The sequence below is a fragment of the Callospermophilus lateralis genome, chromosome 13 (genome assembly GCF_048772815.1).
Source record: "Callospermophilus lateralis isolate mCalLat2 chromosome 13, mCalLat2.hap1, whole genome shotgun sequence".
In the NCBI taxonomy this organism is placed as follows: Eukaryota; Metazoa; Chordata; class Mammalia; order Rodentia; family Sciuridae; genus Callospermophilus; species Callospermophilus lateralis.
In genome coordinates, this window is record NC_135317.1 from 40,306,854 (window position 1) to 40,327,994 (window position 21,141).

A 21,141-nucleotide genomic window follows, 5' to 3' on the forward strand; every position below is an offset into this window, starting at 1 on the left:
TATCCACTTCTCAAAAAAAGGAGGTAAATATAAACATAAAACATTTTATTTTAGTACTGTACACCTGATCTTTTCTTATGTAAAGAGCACATTTCATCAGCATCTTTTAAATTATAAATAACAAGTTGTATTTTACATGCAGCTTTCTGTAACATATCTACTCTGTAACTGACCGATAGTCTACATAGGTAAAGTGAGAAAATATCATTAATTCAGAGAGTGGTATTTGAAACATTTATTTTCAGCTAAATAGTATTTAGTTGAAACAAAGAATGCAATACATGAATTCCTAATGTAGCTTGATTATGAATCTCAGTTATTGACTAAGAAAATTATTTTTATGTTTTAACCATTCTAGCTCTATGTATATTTTGAGATTATTTTTGTGTTTATAAGAATAAAATATGTGAGGGTTAATATTTTAAAAGCAGACCTGCGAGCCACTGCGCCCACCGGCTGCCCACCGCCTCCGGAACGCGCTAGCTGCTCGGGTCCGCAGGCCGCACACACCCAGAGAGGTGGGGCTTGGGAACTGGCAGAGTCCGCGCCAGGCGGACCTTCGCGCTACTGCGGTTGCCAGTGCTCGGCCGGTTTTCAGCAGACACAAAATCTTTGTTTGTATGTGGTGCTGAGGATTGAACCCGGGCCGCACGCATGCCAGGCTATTAGCAAAAGATGGTGGATCGCTTGGCAAACAGTGAAGCAAATACTAGACGTATAAGTATAGTGGAAAACTGTTTTGGAGCAGCTGGTCAACCCTTAACTATACCGGGACGAGTTCTTATTGGAGAAGGAGTATTGACTAAGTTGTGCAGAAAGAAGCCTAAAGCAAGGCAGTTTTTCTTGTTTAATGATATTCTTGTATATGACAATATTGTCATTCAGAAGAAAAAATATAACAAACAACATATTATTCCCCTAGAAAATGTCACTATTGATTCCATCAAAGATGAGGGAGATTTAAGGAATGGATGGCTTATTAAGACACCAACTAAGTCATTTGCAGTTTATGCTGCCACTGCCACTGAGAAATCAGAATGGATGAATCATATCAATAAATGTGTTACTGATTTACTCTCCAAAAGCGGGAAGACACCCAGTAATGAACATGCTGCTGTCTGGGTTCCTGACTCTGAGGCAACTGTATGCATGCTTTGTCAGAAAGCAAAATTTACGCCTGTTAATCGTCGTCACCATTGCCGAAAATGCGATTTTGTTGTTTGTGGGCCCTGCTCTGAAAAGAGATTTCTTTTCCCCAGCCAGTCCTCTAAGCCCGTGCGGATTTGTGACTTCTGCTATGACCTGCTTTCCACTGGGGACATGGCCACGTGCCAACCTACTAGATCAGACTCTTACGGTCAGTCATTGAAGTCTCCATTAAATGATGTATCGGATGATGATGATGATGATGATGATAGCAGTGACTAAACACACATTTTGAAATATTTAATTGGAGCTGAGAAAATCATCTTTGGGGGAAATGCAAAATTCTGAGCTCTCCATTTACTCTAGCCATGAATTTGCCTGAGAAACTTTTAACCTATGTGCCTCAATATAGTCTATAGAAAATAGGTACCCCCTGCCTTCTCTCTTCCCCACACTCTTCTACAGGGATGGACTGTTGTGAATATATCAGATAAAGTTTGGGTTTCTTATTCTTGCTCATTTCTAGATTATTTTCTTGGAAAGTTGGGAAAAGATGTTTATTTAATAGATCATGTATTATATTGTTGTTTTTACTTTTGTTGTATGGAAAAACTAAAAGCACAGAACGTTTGGAACAGGAGTGTAGCTGATTAATTAATAAAGTTGTTAGTCTTTTTTAAAACCATCCTATCTAATTGTCAAGACACCAGTGACAAAAACACATGGTTTGGAAACACTTTGCTTTTTTGTATACCAAGCGGTGCCTTATGGTAGTAGCACTGTTTAGTGATACATTTGTCCCTACTTTCTTACTTTTTGGTTTGTTTAAAAAATACACTGGTGCTCTTTGGGGTGATAAAATGAATGTTTATGAATGCTTGTTATTAGCAGTACTTCTCATTTGACAACTACAAATAACTAGATTTGGAGTTATCTCCATTCTATATGAATAAATATTTTTTCCATAAAATAGTTGTGATTATATTTTTATGTTTTATAGGTACCAAATAATGATTGTCAGATATATATTTTAAATTAATACTAGGTTGCCATTCTTAGGGATTTGGTTTGAAATTTATAAATAATGTAAATATGTTATATCACATTTGCTTCTTCTTTTAGTAAGATATAGTTTTAGATTCATCTGCTTTGACATTATTTCTAGAACAAAAAACCCTTGGAAATAAACAGTCTCTTAAAACAAAAAAATCCCATGAAAGCACAGATCCACTTAGGCTTGAAGATTTGGAAGATGATAACAGTGACTTAATACATAAGAATGATCAAGATAGACCACTCTTTAAGTTTGACTAGACTTTATATTTATAGAAGTATTGTCTATTTCAGTATGAATTTGAATCTACAAAGTGTTATATTTTATAAATTTTTGTAAAGCCCAACACAACTTATACTTTTGTAAAACAATTGTGTGTTTAATCTGTTTCTGAAATCATTTTGCAGTTTATGGAAATAGAGTAGCAATTGATATTTCTAAATTGTGAACTTTAAGTCTCGATTGCTTTTGGGAAGTGGTAGTTTTTCACTCTTTGCTTTTGAGGCAGCCATGAAGTTGAAAATATATTTATCATATAAAACTTGATGCATTTTGCACTACTTTCCATTTTTATGCTGCAAATAACTATAGTCTTTTAAATATGGGAAATCGGCAGTCTAGAGTTTAAGTTTTAAATTAAAAAAAATCTTTTAAATCTGGATATCCTTCAAATGTTGTGAGAGGTTTGGTTCAGTAACTTGAATGGAGGTTTCTTTGGTATCTTACTGTTTGTTAAGGCACTAATTTTACTTTACTGTTAAATTTTGAAAGCATCTGAGATAAACAGGTTTCCCTGTAGGAAATGTGAAAGAAAAGCGCAACAGAACAAGGATTTTTTGGTTTTGTTTTTGAGTTTTTTATTTTTTTTTTACTTTTTGGTTGGTTTTTAGTATCCAATGGATTTTTGTTTCTATGCAATATATGCATATAATCAATCAACACATCTGAAAAGAACCTTAAAACCTGAGAAATGTTAATGGAGACTTGCTGGTACATAAGAGCCTAGCTAATTCAGGAACCAAGGGGAAGTGTTCTGAGATAATGTTTGCATTGTAAACCTCTCTTGACTGTTTTTACAATAAACATTTACAACTTCTTGTTTTCTGTGTATTATGACTTGAAGATTTTTCTCCTTTGCTAAATTAATAAAGATGTTAATATTTTGTCTCATTATTCAAAAAAAAAATTTTAAAAGCAAGCCTAACCAAACAATCATATATATATATATATATATATATATATATATATATATATATATATATATATATATTTTACCTTTAGGTAGATCTATAGTGTGCTAATTAAAAAAGAAACTATAAGTAATTTGAAGAAAGACTGTTAGAATAGAATATAAGGAACAGGGGAAGGAGAATAGGAGGGTAAGGAAATATACTGAGGACTGAATTGGAGCAAATTAAGCTACATATTTGAATAATTATGTCAACATTAACCCCAACATTATGTAAAACTATAATGCATTAGTTAAAAATAATTAAAGAAGTAAATATCATTTGTAGGTCTAAAAAAAAGCCAATGTGGACTATTTAAAACACTTTTTTTTGTACAATTTATTTGTATTCCCTAAGTCAGGGCTTCAAAATATAGTTGTTATATTTGACAATTCTAAATTTTTCTATCATATTTTGACATATTTGACTAGTAATTTCTGTATCTCAGAATTTAAAAATTAGCATAAGTTTATGTGTTTTGTATAGATTATGATAAAATTCTCTCTTGCTCTAGTATAAACCAAGTGACCTGATATCTAACAATTGTATGATTCTAAAAATATAACTGAACTCATTGAGTCACAGTTTTCTCATCTTTTATAAGACTCATGACATACACTTCTTTTGATTAAATAAATTTCTATCATCGAATTATTTAGAATACTGCCTGTTACAAAATACACATTCATTAAATAAGAAGTAATTTTAGCAGAGTGGAATAAAGCAAGAACTTTCACAGAAGAAAATTTTTGAGAAACTTGGATTCTACTTCACACATACTGTATATATGCCAGAAGTTAATTCACTTAATTGATTACTAAAAATAAATGTGTATGTTGAATAACACATGCACATGAAGCCTCTAGCAAATTATAAGTAGTCACTATCATTTATAATGTACTCCTGGTATCTATTATCATTAATACATATCTTATACTTTATACTTAAACTATGATAGCAAAGCATTTACATATTCCATGCATTATATAAAACCTTTTATTTGAAGTAATTTTATGATCAACTGCTAAGTACTCAAAATCACTAAAAATTCATCAGTAATTATTTTGATAACCTAGAAAGCACTTAAGTAAGAGACAAACTCAATTTAACTTATAATCACAAGCAGTTGTCCTTTGCTACTTCAATGGAACCTCAAATGGACTCATTCAGAAGGTAGAAATTGCAGTCAGTCATCAGAGATTAAATGATCCCTTAAAACAAATAAACAACTGAAAGTCTATTAAGCAATTAAGAATTTATGTTCTTCCTTCCTCCAGATTTATATACAGGACTACACAGGCACATACTTACACACACATTGGGAGTCACCCCAGCTCCAAAAACTTCCCCATCCCCCAAGAAGAGCTGTCCAATGGTGAGCCCTGCTGGCTCACATGATCCTTACCCACCAATCAGACTAGCCCTGCTGGCTCATATGATCCTTACCCACCAATCAGAAAGCACCCCGTGCCAACTGACAAATGGTCAGTTTGTCATAACTGTCAAACCACCCCTGGCTCTATAAATATGCAGAGCTGTTCCTCAATAAACAGGCATTTTCTCTGACAGTGAGCCTTGATTGTTCTTTCAACACATACACACACACACACACAAGCTGTATTTTTCAATGATGTAACTATCTAGGGGAAAAATATTCTGATGTTTTTCTACTTAAATATTGAAAATGTTCAGTGTGGAAGTGTTTAAAGAGATATATTCCTTTTGAAATAATGGTTTATAAATATACCACTTATAAACATATTATTTCCTGTAGAACAGTGAAAAGTTAGTTAAAACTGAAAATGGAATTGAATTATTAGATTAAATCAAATGGCATGTGTGCTCTTTATTTCTAATGGTATATATATATATACATATATATATTTATATTTATATATACATATATATATATATTTATATTTATATATGTATGTATATATACCCTTACTTTAATTTTTATATCATATACCATAAAATCTAATCAGAATTTGTATCCATCTTGAGAATTTTCTGGCATGGCGGTCAAAAAATCTGAAAAAAACTTTTTCTTAATTAGCAACTTGTTCATGAATTTATAATAGGCAAAGAAACTTTTAAAAATTTATGTTATTGAAAAAAATGTATAAGCTCTTTCCTCTCTCCTCTTATTTAAAATATGTTCCTACTGGTATTTTTTTAATGTATAGCACTTGTATAGGAATCACAATGCTTGCTTACTTGAAAATATAAATTACTTTTCCAAGTCAAGTGCTTATTTGGTATGAAGAGGGACAAAGCACTGTAATATGAAAATTTTAAAGGTGGTTTTTAATATATATATTAATATTTGAGATCCATTCAATGAACTTTTTCCTTTTTGCCTTTATCAGTAAAAAATTAAAGATTTCCCTCACTTTCAAAAATAAAATAATCATATCACACTTTCTTTCATATTTTTTTTTCAAAAAGTTCTCCTTTATCTCCAGCATTCATAGCATACAAATACTTCCTCTTGCACAAATTAATTAATGAAAAATCTACTGGGTCCAGCTACCATCTCTTAACTAGACTGTCCTGCATCTCACTCCCAGAATGGCTGATTTCTGTCTAAACAACCTTCTTAAAACATTACTTTATACCTCTAAGAATGACCTTGAGAATCCAAAATTATATAGGGAATTTGTACAATGCTGCAGTAACTATTGAAAAACTTGTTATACATAAATATTTTGACCAAAGAAACCCCACCTCTTTGGCTTAGAGACCAATCCATGATAGTGGGAAATAAGTGAAAGTTGCTGATTGTAGAGCAGATGTTTTGTCCCCTGCACCATTTAGTACAAGTTTCTTTGTTTCAGCAAAAGTTATTAATCATCCAAAAAATTTAGTTAAATGTGTGGGACATGAAGAAGTTGGATGGCACTGGCTCCTTTATTTTATGTGTATGCAGTGGAATTCTTGCATGATGTCTGGAGTGCAATAGTCATTGTTAAGGAAAGGAAAGCATGAGTAGTGTAAGAGCCTGGGTTTTGATGCCAGAACTGATCAGACATTCTAGCCTGCCTAGGCCTGACTCCTTTTATAAGAGACAACCCCCTGCCCCTGTTCTTATTTAAGACACTGATTTTCATGCTGGGAAGGGGTGCAGTTTCTGCTCCTTATAGTCATATTTTATCCTTAGTTAAGACAATTTTCAATTTATTTATTTATTTATTTTGTTTTTAGTTTTATTGATTTTATTTTTTTCAATACATGACAGCAGAATGCCTTATAATTTTTATTACACATATATAGTACTATTTTTTACATCTTTGTATATAGAGTATGTTCACACCAATTCATGACTTTATACATGTACTTTGTTTTTTTGCATTAAAATTCTTATTACACATATATACCATTATTTTTCATATCTCTGTTTATATACAAAGTATGTTGACACACAAATTGTGTCTTCATGTATGTACTTTGGATAATGATGTCCACCACATTCCATCACCCTTACTAATCTCCTGCCCCCTTCCTTCCTCTCCCACCCCTCTGCCCTATCTAGAATTAATCTAATCCTCCCATGCTCCTCCTCCCTACCAAACTATGAATCAGCCTCCTTATATCAGTGAAAACATTCTGCCTTTGTTTGTTTGGGACTAGCTAAATTCACTTAGCATTATCTTTTACAACACCATCCATTTACCTACAAATGCCATGATTTTATTCTCTTTTAATGCTGATTAAATTCTATTGTGTATATATGCCACATTTTCTTTATCCATTCATCCACTGAAGGACATCTAGGTTAGCTCCACAGTTTAGCTATTGCAAATTGTGCTGCTATAAACATTGATGTGGCTATGTCCTGTAGTATGCTGTTTTAAAGTCCTTTGGGTATAGACCAAGAAGAGGGATAGCTGGGTCAAATGGTGGTTCCATTCCCAGATTTCCAAGAAATCTCCATACTGCTTTCCATATTGGCTGTGCCAATTTGCAGTCCCACTAGGAATGTATGAGTGTACATTTTTCCCCACATCCTCTCTAACACTTATTGTTGTTTGTCTTTCTAATAGCTGCCATTCTGACTAGAGTGAGATAGTTTCTTAGAATAGTTTTTATTTGCATTTCTCTGATTGCTAGAGATAATGAGCAGTTTTTTTCATACATTAATTTATTGATTGTATATCCTCTTCTGAGAAGTATCTGTTTAGGTCCTGGGCCCAGTTGTTGATTGGGATTTTTTTTTTTTTTTGGTGTTTAACTTTTTGAGTTCTTTATATACCCTAGAGATTAGTGCTCTATCTGATGTGTGAGGGGTAAAAATTTGTTCCCAGGATATGAGCTCTCTGTTCACCTGACAGATCGTTTCTTTTTCTGAGAAGAAACTTTTTAGTTTGAGATCATACCATTTATTGATTCTTGGTTTTCATTCTTGAGCTATAGGAGTCTTATTAAGAAAGTTGAAGCCTAATTCCACAGGATGACGATCAGAGCCTACTTTTAATTCTATAAGACACAGAGTCTCTGGTTTAATTCCTAGGTCCTTTATCTACTTTGAGTTGAGTTTTGTGCATGGTGAGAGATAGGGGTTTAATTTCATTTTGTTCAATATGGATTTCCAGTTTTCCCAGCACCATTTGTTGAAGATGCTAACTTTTCTCCAGTACAGGTTTTTTGGCACCTTTTTCTGATATGAGATAATTGCAATTTTGTGGGATAGTCTCTGTGTTCTCTATTCTGTACCATTGGTCTACCAGTCTGTTTTGGTGCCAATACCATGCTGTTTTTGTTACTATTTTTCTGTAATATAGTTTAAGTTCTGGTATAGCAATACCACCTGCTTAACTCTTCCTGCTAATGATTGTTTTAGCTATTGTGGCTCTCTTATTTTTCCAGATGAATTTCGTGGTTGCTTTTTCTATTTCTATGAGGAATGCCATTGGAATTTTGATCAGAATTGCATTAAACCGGTATAGTGCTTTTGGAGGTATGGTCATTTTGATAATATTAATTCTGCCTATCCAAGAGAAAGGTAGATCTTTCCATATTCTAAGGTCTTCTTTGATTTCTCTCTTTAGGGTTCTGTAGTTTTTATTGTATAGATCTTTCACCTCTTTCATTAACTTGATTCCCAAGTATTTTATTTTTGTTGAGGTTATTGTGAATGGGGTAGTTTTTCTCATTTCCTTCTCAGAGGCTTTGTCACTGATATACAGAAATACCTTTTATTTATAGGTGTTGATTTTATATTCTGCTACTTTGCTAAATTCATTTACTAGTTCTAGAAGTTTTCTGGTGGAATTTTTTTCATCTTCTAGTTATAGAATCATATCATCAGCAAATAGTGCTAATTTAAGTTCTTCTTTTTCTATACATATCTCTTTGATTTCTTTCATCTAATTGCTCTGGCCAGCAATTAGATGAAAGAAATCAACATAGTTTCAAGAACTATGTTGAATAAAAGTGGTAAAAGAGGGAATCTCTCTCTTGTTCCAGTTTTTAGAGGGAATGCCTTCAATTTTTCTCAATTTAGAATGATGTTGGCCTGAGGCTTAGCGTAGATAGCCTTTATGATGTTGACATATGTTCCTGTTATCCCTAGTTTATCTAGTGTTTTGAAAGTAAAGGGTGATGTATTTTTTCACATGCTTTTTCTGCATATATTGAGAGGATCATATGATTTTTATCTTTAAGTCTATTAATGTGATGAGTTACATTTTTTGATTTTGGTATGTTGAACCAACCTTGCATCTTTGGGATGAATTCCACTTGATCATGGTGCACAATCTTTTGATATGTTTTTTGTATTCAAAAAAAATTGCCAGAATTTTAATGAGAATTTTTGTGTCTATATTCATTAGAGATATTGGTCTGAAGTTTTCTTTCTTTGAAGTGTCTTTTTCTGGTTTTGGAATCAGGGTAATATTGGCCTCATAGAATGAGTTTGGAATTACTCCCTCTTTTTCTATTTCCTGAAATAAATTGAAGAGTATTGGTATTAGTTCTTCCTTAAAGGTCTTGTAGAACTCGGCTACGTATCCATCTGGTCCTGGGCTTTTCTTGGTTGGTAGTCTTTTGATGACATCTTCTATTTCCTCACTTGATATTGGACTGTTTAAGTTGTGTATATCTTCCTGACTCAACCTGGGCAGATCACATGACTTAAGGAATTTATTGATGCCTTCACTGTCTTCTATTTTATTAGAGTATAAGGTTTCAAAATAATTTCTAATTATCTTATGTATTTCTGTAGTATCTGTTGTAATATTGCCTTTTTCATCATGTATGCTGGTAATTTCAATTCTCTCTCTCCTTCTCTTTATTAGCATGACTAAGGGTCTGTCATTTTTATTTATTTTTTCAAAGAACCAACTTTTAGTTTTGTCTATGTTTTCAATTGTTTCTTTTGTTTTGATTTCATTGATTTCAGCTCTGATTTCAATTATTTATTGCCTTCTACTGATTTTGCAGCTGATTTGTTCTTCTTTTTCTAGGGCTTTGATATGTAGTGGGAGGCCAATTATTTGTTAAGTTTTTCTTCTTTTAATGAATGAACTCCATGCAACGAATTTTTCTCTTAGTACTGCTTTCATAGTGTCCCAGAATTTTTGATATGTTGTGTCTGTGTTCTCATTTACCTTTAAGAATTTTTTAATCTCCTTTTTGATGTATTCTGTAATCTATTGTTCATTCAGTAGCATATCATTCAGACTCCATGTGATGCATTATTTTTTATTCTTTATTATATCACTGATTTCCAATTTCACTCCATTATGATCTGATAAAATGCATGGTAGTATCTCTACTCCTTTGTATTTGCTTACATTTGCCCTGTGGCATAGTATATGGTTCACAAAAGGATCCATGTGCTACTGAGAAGAAAGTGTATCTGCTTGATGCTGGTTGACATATTCTATATGTGTCAGTTAAGTCTAAGTTATTAAATGTGTTATTGAATTCTATAGTTTCTTTAATCAACTTTTGTTTGGAAGATCTGTCCAGTGGTGAGAGGGGTGTGTTAAAGTCACCCAAGATTATTGTGTGACTCTTGAACTTGAGAAGAGTTTGTTTGATGTACATAACTGCACCATTGTTTGGGGCATATATATTTATGATTGTTATGTCATGTTGGTGTATGGTTCCCTTGAGCAGTATGTAATGTCCACCTTTAGCTTGAAGTCTACTTTATTTGATATGAGTATGGAGAACCCTGCTTCCTTCTGCAATCCATGTGCATGGTATGATTTTTTCCAACCTTTCACTTTCAGTCTGTGTATGTCTTTTCCTAACAGATGAGTCTCCCTGTAGGCAAGCATATTGTTGAATCTTTTAAAATACAATCTTCTAGCCTATATCTTTTGATTGATGAGTTTAAGCCATTAACATTTAGGTTACTATTGAGACATGGTTTGTATTTCCAGCCATATTTGTTTATTTTTGTTATTTAACTTGACTTGGTTTTCCTCTTTGATTAATTTTTCTTTTAGTGTACTACCTCCCTCTGCTGGTTTTCCTTGTTGTTTTTTATTTCCTATTCATGAAATATTTTGCCAAGGATGTTTTGTATTGCTGATTTCTAGCTATAAATTCTTTTAACTTTTGTTTATTATGGAAGGTTTTTATTTCATCTTCAAATTTGAAGCTTAGTTTTGCTGGATACAAGACTCTTGATTGGAACCCATTAACTTTCAGAGTTTGAAATATGTTGTTTCAGGATCTTCTAGCTTTCAGGGTCTGTGTTGAAAAATATACCCTTATTCTAATTGGTTCACCCCTATATGTAATTTGATTCCTTTCTCTTGTGGCTTTTAAAATCCTCTCCTTATTCTGTATGTTGGGCATTTTCATTATAATGTGTCTTGGTGTGGATCTGTTGTGATTTTTGCACATTCAACATCCTGTAGGCTTCCTGGATTTGGATTTCCATTTCATTCTTCATGTCTGGAATGTTTTCTGATATTATTTCATTGAAGAAATTGCTCATTCCTTTGGTTTGGACATCTATGCCTTCCTCTATCCCCATAACTCTTAAATTTGGTCTTTTTATGGTATTTCATATTTCTTGGATGTTCTGCTCGTGGTTCCTTACCATTTTTTCTCTGTTATCTATGTTCTTTTCAAGATGATATACTTTGTCTTCGTTATCTGATGTTCTATCTTCTAAGTTGTCTACTCTGCTGGTGATGCTCTCATTTGTGTTTTTATTTTGGTTTATTATTTCTTTTATTTCAAGGATTTCTGTTTGATTTTTTAATAACCTCTATCTCCCTGTAGAGGTGATCTTTTGCTTCTTGGATTTGTTTATGTAGTTCATTGTCAAAGTGATCTTTTGCTGTCTGTATTTTTTTTCTAATGTCTTCTTTAAGAAGCCAAACATCTGATTCATGTAAATACTGAAATGTTTTCTGTCATTTTTTTCTGCTGTTTCTGTTAATTCTTCTAGTGATGTGTTGTCTTGAATTGTTTGTGGTACTTTCTTCCCTTGTCTTTTCATGTTGCTCATGTTTCTTTCCTGCTCTGTGGGACTGGTGTGTTATTATTTTTACCCTATATATTTGTAGTGCTCTTGTATAGTTCCAAGATCCCTCCTTTGTGGGGAAGGACAATGTTGACAGTTCCCAATATCAACAATACATCACCTATGAGTAAATTATTGTTATTAAAATATTTATAGTTAGTCTCAATATCTATAAATGATGGATTCAATTAATATTTAAAATATAATCTGAAGTTTCATAAAAGGTGTACACTTTCTGGTGGTAGACAGAGAACTGGAGGTTGGGTGTATGACATTATGTTAAGTGGGAAAGATGTGAGGGTATGGGGTTAATATAACTAGGAAATTTAGAGGAGAACTCCAATAAAGATGGTTAGTAGCAGGGTAATATACAGGAATTTAGGTCGACACATATGTGGGAGAATAGTAGAATGCATAAAAACAATCATATATATGTATTTAAAAATTACAAGAAATAAAAATAGTAAAAATTAGGAGGTTGAAAGAGAAAGAGAGGGAGGAAGAAAAATAAAAAGAAAAGAAAGAGAAAAAGAGAGAAAGTGAAAAAAAAATTCCTCTATATTATATTATTCTGGTGACTCAGTTCTTAAAGTTCTGTTTTATGCAAAGTTCTTGGTTTCACATATGTTGGGGTTGTGAGGGCCAGAGGAGAAAGGGTACAGGAGAAAGGAAGAGGATAAAATGGAAAAATTGAAAAAAAAGAAAAAGAGATACTCTTAGAGTCCCATTTTCTTCTCTTCTCTTCCAGTAGTTGGAGTTGTCTATTCCAAGCTTGAGTCTCTGTCCTCAGGGTGGTGTAGGTAACCAGTGTGAGAAGACTACAGCTCTCCCTCTCTTGCCTGGAGCTTCCCTAATCTTGGTCTCTCTGTGTTGCTCCCAGTTGTTAGACCCCTCCCCTCTCTTGCTTATCAGGTCTCAGCTGTGGGACCTCTCTCCATCTGCCCTCGGATTGGACCAGGTGGGCAGCACCCTAGTCCCACTGTACTCCTGTTCATCTAAGAGCTGATTTTGTGCTGATAGTTACTGTGCTGAGTTATCACAGCTGAGGGGAGGGGAGTTGAAAACCAGGTACCTGTTCAGTTGCAGAACTGTGCTGGTAGCTACGCCCACCAATAGATGGTGAGAAATGTTTTCCAAGATGGAGTCCATCTGTTTCCCCACATTGGGGTGTCTGGTGAGGTAAGGGGAGCTGGCATGTCCTTGTGCTATAGCTAGAATGTGGTCCAATGACCTGTGTGGGAGCGGAGCGTAGTCTGGAGTTATGTTCTGCAGAGGTGCTGATTTTGTGTTTCTGCTCTACTGCTTGAGAGTCGCATGTGTGCTCAAACTGTGGGCTTTGGGACTGGAGTCTGTAGTCTTACCCAGGGGCTCTGAGTTCTGCTCTGTGATCACAGCTCTGATGGATTCTTTGAAAAATCCGCTGTGTGGGGGTTCTGTCACATGCTCTGAGATGTTGGAATCCACCAAGGTGAGACCACATGGAGAAGCTGCCTGATAGCTTTCTCAGATTCATGCACAGAGCAGCCAGAAATGGTATCTCCTCTACTCTGCCATCTTGGATCCTCTATCTACCAGCTCTTGACAGGTTAATAGGAATGGATGAATAGGCCCAGAACACTTTCATGAACCAGTGTTTGTGCACATGGGGAAACTGGACATTTCCTCATGACTATACACATCCTCTGTTAGGTCAAGATATATTAGAAAAGAGGGGAGCTCAGATTGTTTTTTGTTTTGTTTTGTTTTACTTATAGGAATCACCTATGACACTTAAGAATTTACCACAAATCCCAGAGGGCATCTTCACAATGCCTGCAGAGTGAAATGTAAATCATGAGATATGGGACATTGGGATCCCAGGGAGTGTCAAAATAAACTTACCCAGAATGATTAAACTTAAGGAGCCTACTAATTTCCCTAACTGACGAGGAAAAAATACTTCATAGGTGTTGTCTTTGTAAAAGTATTGTATAAGTGCTGGTTTAAACTGTCACATTTTTATGCTAGGTTGAAAACACAGCATTTAGAAATGTTTGCTAGCAATTATTTTGAGAAACAGCTGCCTGTGAAAGGCTCCACTTCCCTTATCATTAGATATTGGCTATGCTTTGGACCTCTCTCTCTGCTTCAGCAAACAGGCTTGTCACTAGAATTCCCACTCATGGTCCTTAGTCATGTAGCCCAAGAATTCAAATCTACTAATGCTACAACAGCTAAGAAATTATGTCAAACTATCTGTAAAAGTCCTGTGTTACCACAGCTCAGGGCCTAGAATTCAGAGCAATAGCTCATCTGGATCTGCTGGTGTAAATAAACGCCTGTTCTCCAACCCTCTGAATGGTGCTTGTTCTCTTGATGAACAAGTTACATAACAACAATAGGCAATATACTTGAAATCCTGAGGCTCTTTCTGCCAATCAAACCTTAATTATGTATTGTTAATCATGGAGTCTGAGTGCCTTGGAAAACCCTAATTCTAACTGTTAAAAGAAGTAATGGGGACTATTTATGGTTCTAGACTTAAGAATAGTAAATGAGGCAGTCATTCCCCTCCATGCAATAGCTCCTTATCCCTATATATGCTTAAGGCGGACTCCTCCAGACACAAACTGGTTCTCAGTACTAGATTTAAAACATGTAATGTCTACATTCCAGTACATCCTGACTCTTAATATCTGTTTGCATTTGAATGGAGTGAACCAGAAGGGGAAGCCCAACAAGTAAATTGGAGAGCCCCTACTTGCTTGAGCAAGCATTAAGAATTTAAAAGAGGGCTGGGGATGTGGCTCAAGTGGTAGCGCGCTCGCCTGGGTTTGATCCTCAGCACCACATACAAAGATGTTGTGTCCGCCGATAACTAAAAAATAAATATAAAAAAAATTCTCTCTCTCTCACTCTCTCTCTCTCACTCTCTCTTAAAAAAAAAGAATTTAAAAGACCCTGATTTATAAGATCAAACAGTGTCATAATATATAGATGATATTCTAAGATGCTCCCCATCCTATAGGTTTGCAAAATATCACATAGAAGAAACTTTAAATTTTCTGGCCAATGAAGGATACTAAATATCTAGGGGAAAAAAAAGAAAATAAAATAAGGCTGAGTAATCAAACCCAAAGTAACCTGTGTCAGAGCTATTTGTCAAGGAGAACTTTCCTAGTCAATAATTAGCACAATAAAATATATTGCAGTAATATATATTGTTCACCAAAGATAAGTGAAAGTTGAAAATCTATTCTCTTATCTAAATTTCTTAACAAACATTTTAATATATCTGAAAGATGATCATCTTTACATTTTATAACTTCAGGGAAGCTAGAATTTTAGTCAGAGGACACTTTATAAGAATTCTCTTAAAATAAATTGTTTAGAAATTGTGATAGATACTAAAAATTTAAAATACTTTAGCTAAAATTATGTAAGTAAAATAAAATTTATGTCTCATTAATAAAAATCCTTGCAAATTATATTTAATAAAGAATGACATAGATATTCTAGGAACATTTAGTTAAATTTCCAAGAGTTAGTTATTGAATCTCACAAACTATGAGGACTGAGCACATTTTTTGCAAAACTAGCTCCAATTCTATATACAACTCTATTTCCGCTCTTATACTTGTGACTCGCAGCTGCTTTCAACAGGAGATAAGAGGCCATTACTTTTTATTTACACTCTTTTGTTAAATTTTATGATGTATATATTCCAGTAGAATGGGAAAGAATTTCAAATTTTATTGGAATAATCCCAGGCCGTTGTCCTGCAGGATGGTAAGAGACAGAGGATCAGTTACCTGCACTGACCCATTAAACTCCTGGAGTAGAGCCCTGAGGTGACTGTCAGCTGAATGAAAGACACATGTGTGAGCTGAACCAAGATTACAAGACAAATAACAGCACACACTACCAACAAAATACTATCTTGACTGCAATTGCCCCAGAGCATATACTTCAGATGGGTGACCATAGAAGAAAGGAAATGCAAGTACATCTCCCAGATGGCTGGCTTATTTGAACTTTCAAAGGAAGATGAGGAGTTTCCTCAATCTATGCTAGCTTGTAAATTCTGTAATATGCATTTGTATGAGAATGATTCTGTACTGGCAGATGAGAATACTGAAGGTCAGAGTGCTTACACAGCTACTCAGTAGTAAAAACCATGTCTTAAAATGAGGATATGGGATTCTAGACCCCTTCTCATCACCTTCACATCCTATGTGACATTCCTTCATAACTTATTAGTATGCACCCAGAGCTTTCAGTTTGAAATACAACAATAAGTTTGCTGGGGATGGCAGGGAACTGGGGAACTCAAGTCAGGAAGTACTAATGCTGGTTTGGGGTTATAGAATGACTTATGGTGGGAAAAATAGGATTATCTATAAGAATATGAGCCATTAAAGTCAAGGCGAAGGAAGAGTGAAATGGTATGTATAAGAACATGTGGGAGGGCCCAGGGTGTTAGTCAGTGTAGAGCACCTTTCTAGCCTACATGAGGCCTGAGGTTAGATATACCACACCAAAAGAAAGAAGAAGAGAAAGGCAGACATCCAAAAAGACAGAAAGACAGAGTGTTGGTTTTCCAACAACTTTGATTTCATTTATTAGAACTACTTGTTAAACATACACCCGGAATATGTGTAGTAACTAATATTAAATTTAATTAATTTGTATCTCTAGAAACTGTCAGAATATTGTACAAACATTAAGGTTATAATGAACCTTTCTAAGGGAATTTATTGAAAGCATGGTTTCTTTATTGATTGTTGAACTCCTGATGACAGAATTATAATGTATAAATAATAACCAAAGCACACTGGGATTTAACCCACAAAGCAATTTTGGGAGTTGGGTTTTCACTGTGGAGAGGATGGAAGTTCCACCTTCCAGGAGAGCAGCAATGATTGAGACAAAAGCAGGAGAAACCTGCAGTGCCTTGTATGACTACAGGAATTCATAGGTGAGGTAGTAGGTGGACCCTGCACCCATGCTTCCACCTGTGCATAAAAGGTGAGGCCACACAGTGGGACATTGAAAGGGACTATGTGATTGGGCATGGCTTGTGAGTACAGGGCATTTTTGCTTTGGATCAGTGTTTAAAAAGAGAATGTACAGCAAAACTCAGCCCAGGAGGCATTATCAATCTCATTATTGTTCAATTAAGACTTGATGTTCCTTAACCATTTCTTGGTCTGTTGTGTTTGTAGAAAATTATATACTTCTCCAGGGTTATATTATTTATTGAGATGCAATATTACATATTATTGTTCCACTCTCTCTTTTTTTTTGCTTTTGTTAACTTCCTCATATTTGTGCAAACTTTCAAAGTTCATTCTGGTACTGGATGTGAAGAGGGATTATTTCAAAGACAATTATTTCTTGTCTGTGTCCTAAATTATAGGAGCATTGGTGCTTCTCTATGGACTGCTTTGGCTACTCATCTGTTCTAGTCTTTCTCCACACATTCCAGACTTGATCTAATTATTCTAATTTACTGTTTAATATTGATACTTGTTATAGTTAAAATATGAAGTGTTCCCCACGGTCCGTGTGTTAAAGTTGTAGTCCCTAGCATGTGGTACTACTTGGAGTGATGAAACCTTTAAGGGGAATGGTCTAGTGGGACAGACCATTAGTTAATTTGGGGCATTCCTTTGAAGAGGGTATTAGTATTTCCCAAACACTTGCCTCTCTCTCTTTGCTTCCTGGCAACTCTGTAGTGAACAGGCTGTCTCTGTTATGTGATCCTACCAAATGTACCATGCTGCCCTAGGCCCTAGACCCAGAGCAACAGGGCCAAGCACCCATGGACTGAATACTCTGAAATTGAGCCAAAAGAAACCCCTCCTCTTTGAGGTGTATTTACTCAGACATTTTGTCACAGTGATGGAAAACTGACTAACTTTTTATTGCAATTGCCTTTTCCCTTTGATTGCTAAATCCTTGGGTACTAACATATAATTTTTTGTAATATTACACTCATGCTTACAAAGAATATTGGGGCTATTTGTTGTAATTGTTTTGTTTTGTGGCATTCATTATATGTTTTCTCATTTGTGACTTTAGTCTCCAGATTTCACTTTTCTCCACGTAAATCTAACTATGATTGTGTCATTCTTTTAAAGAAAACTCTTTGCCTAATTGGTTTTGTATGTTTATATTTTGCTTCAATTTTTTTTCTGCTCTGATCTTTAATATTTTCTTCAGGCTGCTACCTTAACATATACACAGATATTTTTATAGATTTTTGAAGTGCAATGTTTTAAGATTTTGAGATGTATTTTTATCTTTAATCTTGCATCTCAACAGGTTTTCCTGCATAACATTTGTTTTGATATGTAGTATTTTCATTGGTATCTGGATATGTACCATTTTCCCATGAAACTTCTTTTTTAAACCAATTTTTTAAAGGATTTATATTTTATTAAGGGAAAGAAATGTCATTTACTGTGATTCAATCATCACATATATACATGTATTGAAATATCACAATCTAGTTCAGTTATAGCCTATTAAAATATTTTAGAATGTTTTAAGAAATAGAAATGCTTAAAAAATACATTTGATAATTACACAATATATACATGTATTAAATCATCACACTGTAACTCATTAATTTGTATAATAAAAGGAATTAAAACTAACATTTAATTAAACCCAACATCTTCTGAGTGTATTTACAAGAAACATTTTATTTGAATATAAATGGATTGCCATGGGATCTGTGAAGCAGAGGCAGGAGAGCAGGACAGGGAAGCATGCAAGTAGAATGCATCATATTACGATGCTCACCTGCACAAAAGCATTGCATGAGACTTCAAAACTCCTAGTCAGTATATCAGGATCCTGAACACATTCGGAGGCCCAATCTATTTTCCAAAAAGCAAGGACCAATCCATTTTCCAAAAAGCAAGGAAGGTCACCAAATCCACTTCCTGAGAGAAAACACACAAGATCCTTTGGTGAAGACATTCTACACTCTGTCTAGGAGATCATACAACCTGCCTCTAATGTGAAAATTACCCTTGTTGTTTTCCCTAACTTAGAGATTATGGGGCTCCTGGATGATCTGGACTGTCTACCCAGGAAGACCCTAAAAGCCCCATTCCAGGGTGGGAGACACTGGTGGTTAGTACTGTTTCCCACTATGAATTAGGGAGCTTTTTCCAACAACCATAGGGAAGGAATGTGAGTCAATTTACTATGTTGGAAGGAAAAAGATGAGTTCAAAGGTGGCACCTGACCAGACTCATTCCACCAAGTCTTGAGGAGAAGGCCCTGGAATTGGTCTCCAAATCCCAGGCCTTCCCTAGGAAAAAGATCATAAGCCATTCTCTGGAACATGTTTCCTCATTTCATGCTATTTTCTGAACCAGTCCCGGCCCAGGGCCATTGCCCTCCTCTTCCACTCTCTGTGACATATTCACATGGATGAGCACCTAAGTCTCTAGCACTGGCAGCAGCTGGAAAGCAAACCAACTGTAAAATCATTGGAGCTTAGGTGAGGGCTGCAGGAGATGAAACAAGGGAAAGTATAGAACACAGTGTGCTATGAAGAAGTGTGCCTCACCACCAGTGCCACTAGGCATACAGACAGCACTGTGGCCCCTATCACAGTGTCCAGACATCTGTAACCTGAGGAGGTTAAGCCCATCCAATGAAGTGGACCTCAGTCCCAGGGGTCCTTCAGACTGGAATAGGCCAACCACTATCAGTGCATATTTGGCTCTCATGGGTCCAAAGCAGAGCAAGCCTGTGCTTTCTAGGAGAGGGGAGGAGTATGGAAGAAAGGATTTGTGCAGGGCCATGGCTGGTTGGCCAAGGCATAGCCACTTGGAATGGCCTCTAGATACCTCAGATATGTTTAAGCCAACAGGGCACATGAACAGGATTCTATGACCACACCAAAAAGCCATTACCAGATGTCTGAGTTGCAGCCAGCTTTAAACATCTTGGAGCCTTTCACCACTGAGTTGGGATCAGACACCCTCCCAGGTTCAAGTGGCCTAATTTGTGGCCTGAAACACTATATTCAGCACCAGGAGGGTGCTGGACTCCTGTGTTAATGTTCTATAGGCCCATGCCTGTGAATCCAGGGACAGACACTTTAGGTGAACACCCAAGGTTCCAGTCTTCCAGGAATAATTGAGTAACCTGTGCTTTGGTAGGTCTGGGTTTCTTCTGCTTAGCCTCATATCTACATCCTAGCTCTCGCCAGCTTCACAAGAATAAGTGAAATACATCAGAGGAGCAATCATTTGAAGTGCAGCTAATGCTAGTGGACATGAGAAAGTACACCCTGCCTCCTGTGAAGTCACAGTAGTGTATGCAATAGAATTACATTAAGTGCATCATGGATCACAAAGCCAACTAACAAACTGTTACAAAATATTTGACACATAGATAAAATATTCATTCAGAAAGGCTAACATTGGAAAGGAAGATGCAGATAGAGGAAGTAATACACAGAAGTTCCTCAGCATGGGACTTCCAATGAGAAAAGACAGCTTCTCAGAAAGGTGGGTAATTTAAATCTATTTAAGTTTAATTTTGAACTGTTAAATTCCGTGGAAAAGAAAAGTAAGAAACTGGAATATAAGAAATAAGTTATTAAAGCACCAACCCAGGCACCAGAATGGGCACCAACAAAGTGGAGAGGGAGTGCGAATGTGGAGAGGGAAAAGAGGCCAGGTTTGGTAGCACATATCTATAATCCCAGAGGCTATGGAGGCTGAGACAGGTTTGAAATTTCAAGGTCAGTCTCAGGAATTTATTGAGCCTCCAAGCAACTCAGCAGCCCTGTCTCTAAATAAAATACAAAAAAAAAATTTTGGGGGGGGGTGTGTGGCCTGATTAAGTATGCATAGGTTCAGGCCCTACTTAAAAAAGAGAGAAAGAACAGAAATTGGTATGGGAAACCTGTGTGAAGAAGGCTGATTTTAATGGTCACAGAATATTTAGGGATAAGAACTTAGTGTAAGCAAATCCACATTTAGTTCCCCTGGATCAAGGAATCACCCAAGCATGGAAGAAGCAGCTGGAAAGGGAGAAAATACACCACCCCAGGCGCTTGTGCTGTAGCTGGGCCACATCTGTGGGCCTAAAAAGGACTGCAATAACCATACTCCACAAGGGCCCAAATGGGGAAATCTACTGCCAACATCACTGCCACAGTCTGTGCATGCATGCATGTATCCAAAGCCCCAAACTATGAGGATGTCATAGAT

General features: G+C 35.6%; 1 protein-coding gene across 1 annotated transcript; it reads left to right on the forward strand.

Moving 5' to 3' along the window:
* The first annotated feature begins 619 nt into the window (after window positions 1–619).
* On the forward strand, window positions 620–1,786 carry LOC143379392 (pleckstrin homology domain-containing family F member 2-like). Its single transcript, XM_076831976.1, has one exon. The coding sequence runs from the start codon at window positions 676–678 to the stop codon at window positions 1,426–1,428; it is 753 nt and encodes a 250-aa protein (XP_076688091.1). The 5' UTR covers window positions 620–675; the 3' UTR covers window positions 1,429–1,786.
* Window positions 1,787–21,141: the final 19,355 nt, after the last annotated feature.

Coding starts and splice junctions, on each gene's coding strand:
- LOC143379392 (XM_076831976.1), top strand. CDS start 676: ATGGTGGATCGCTTGGCAAACAGTGAAGCAAATACTAGACGTATAAGT.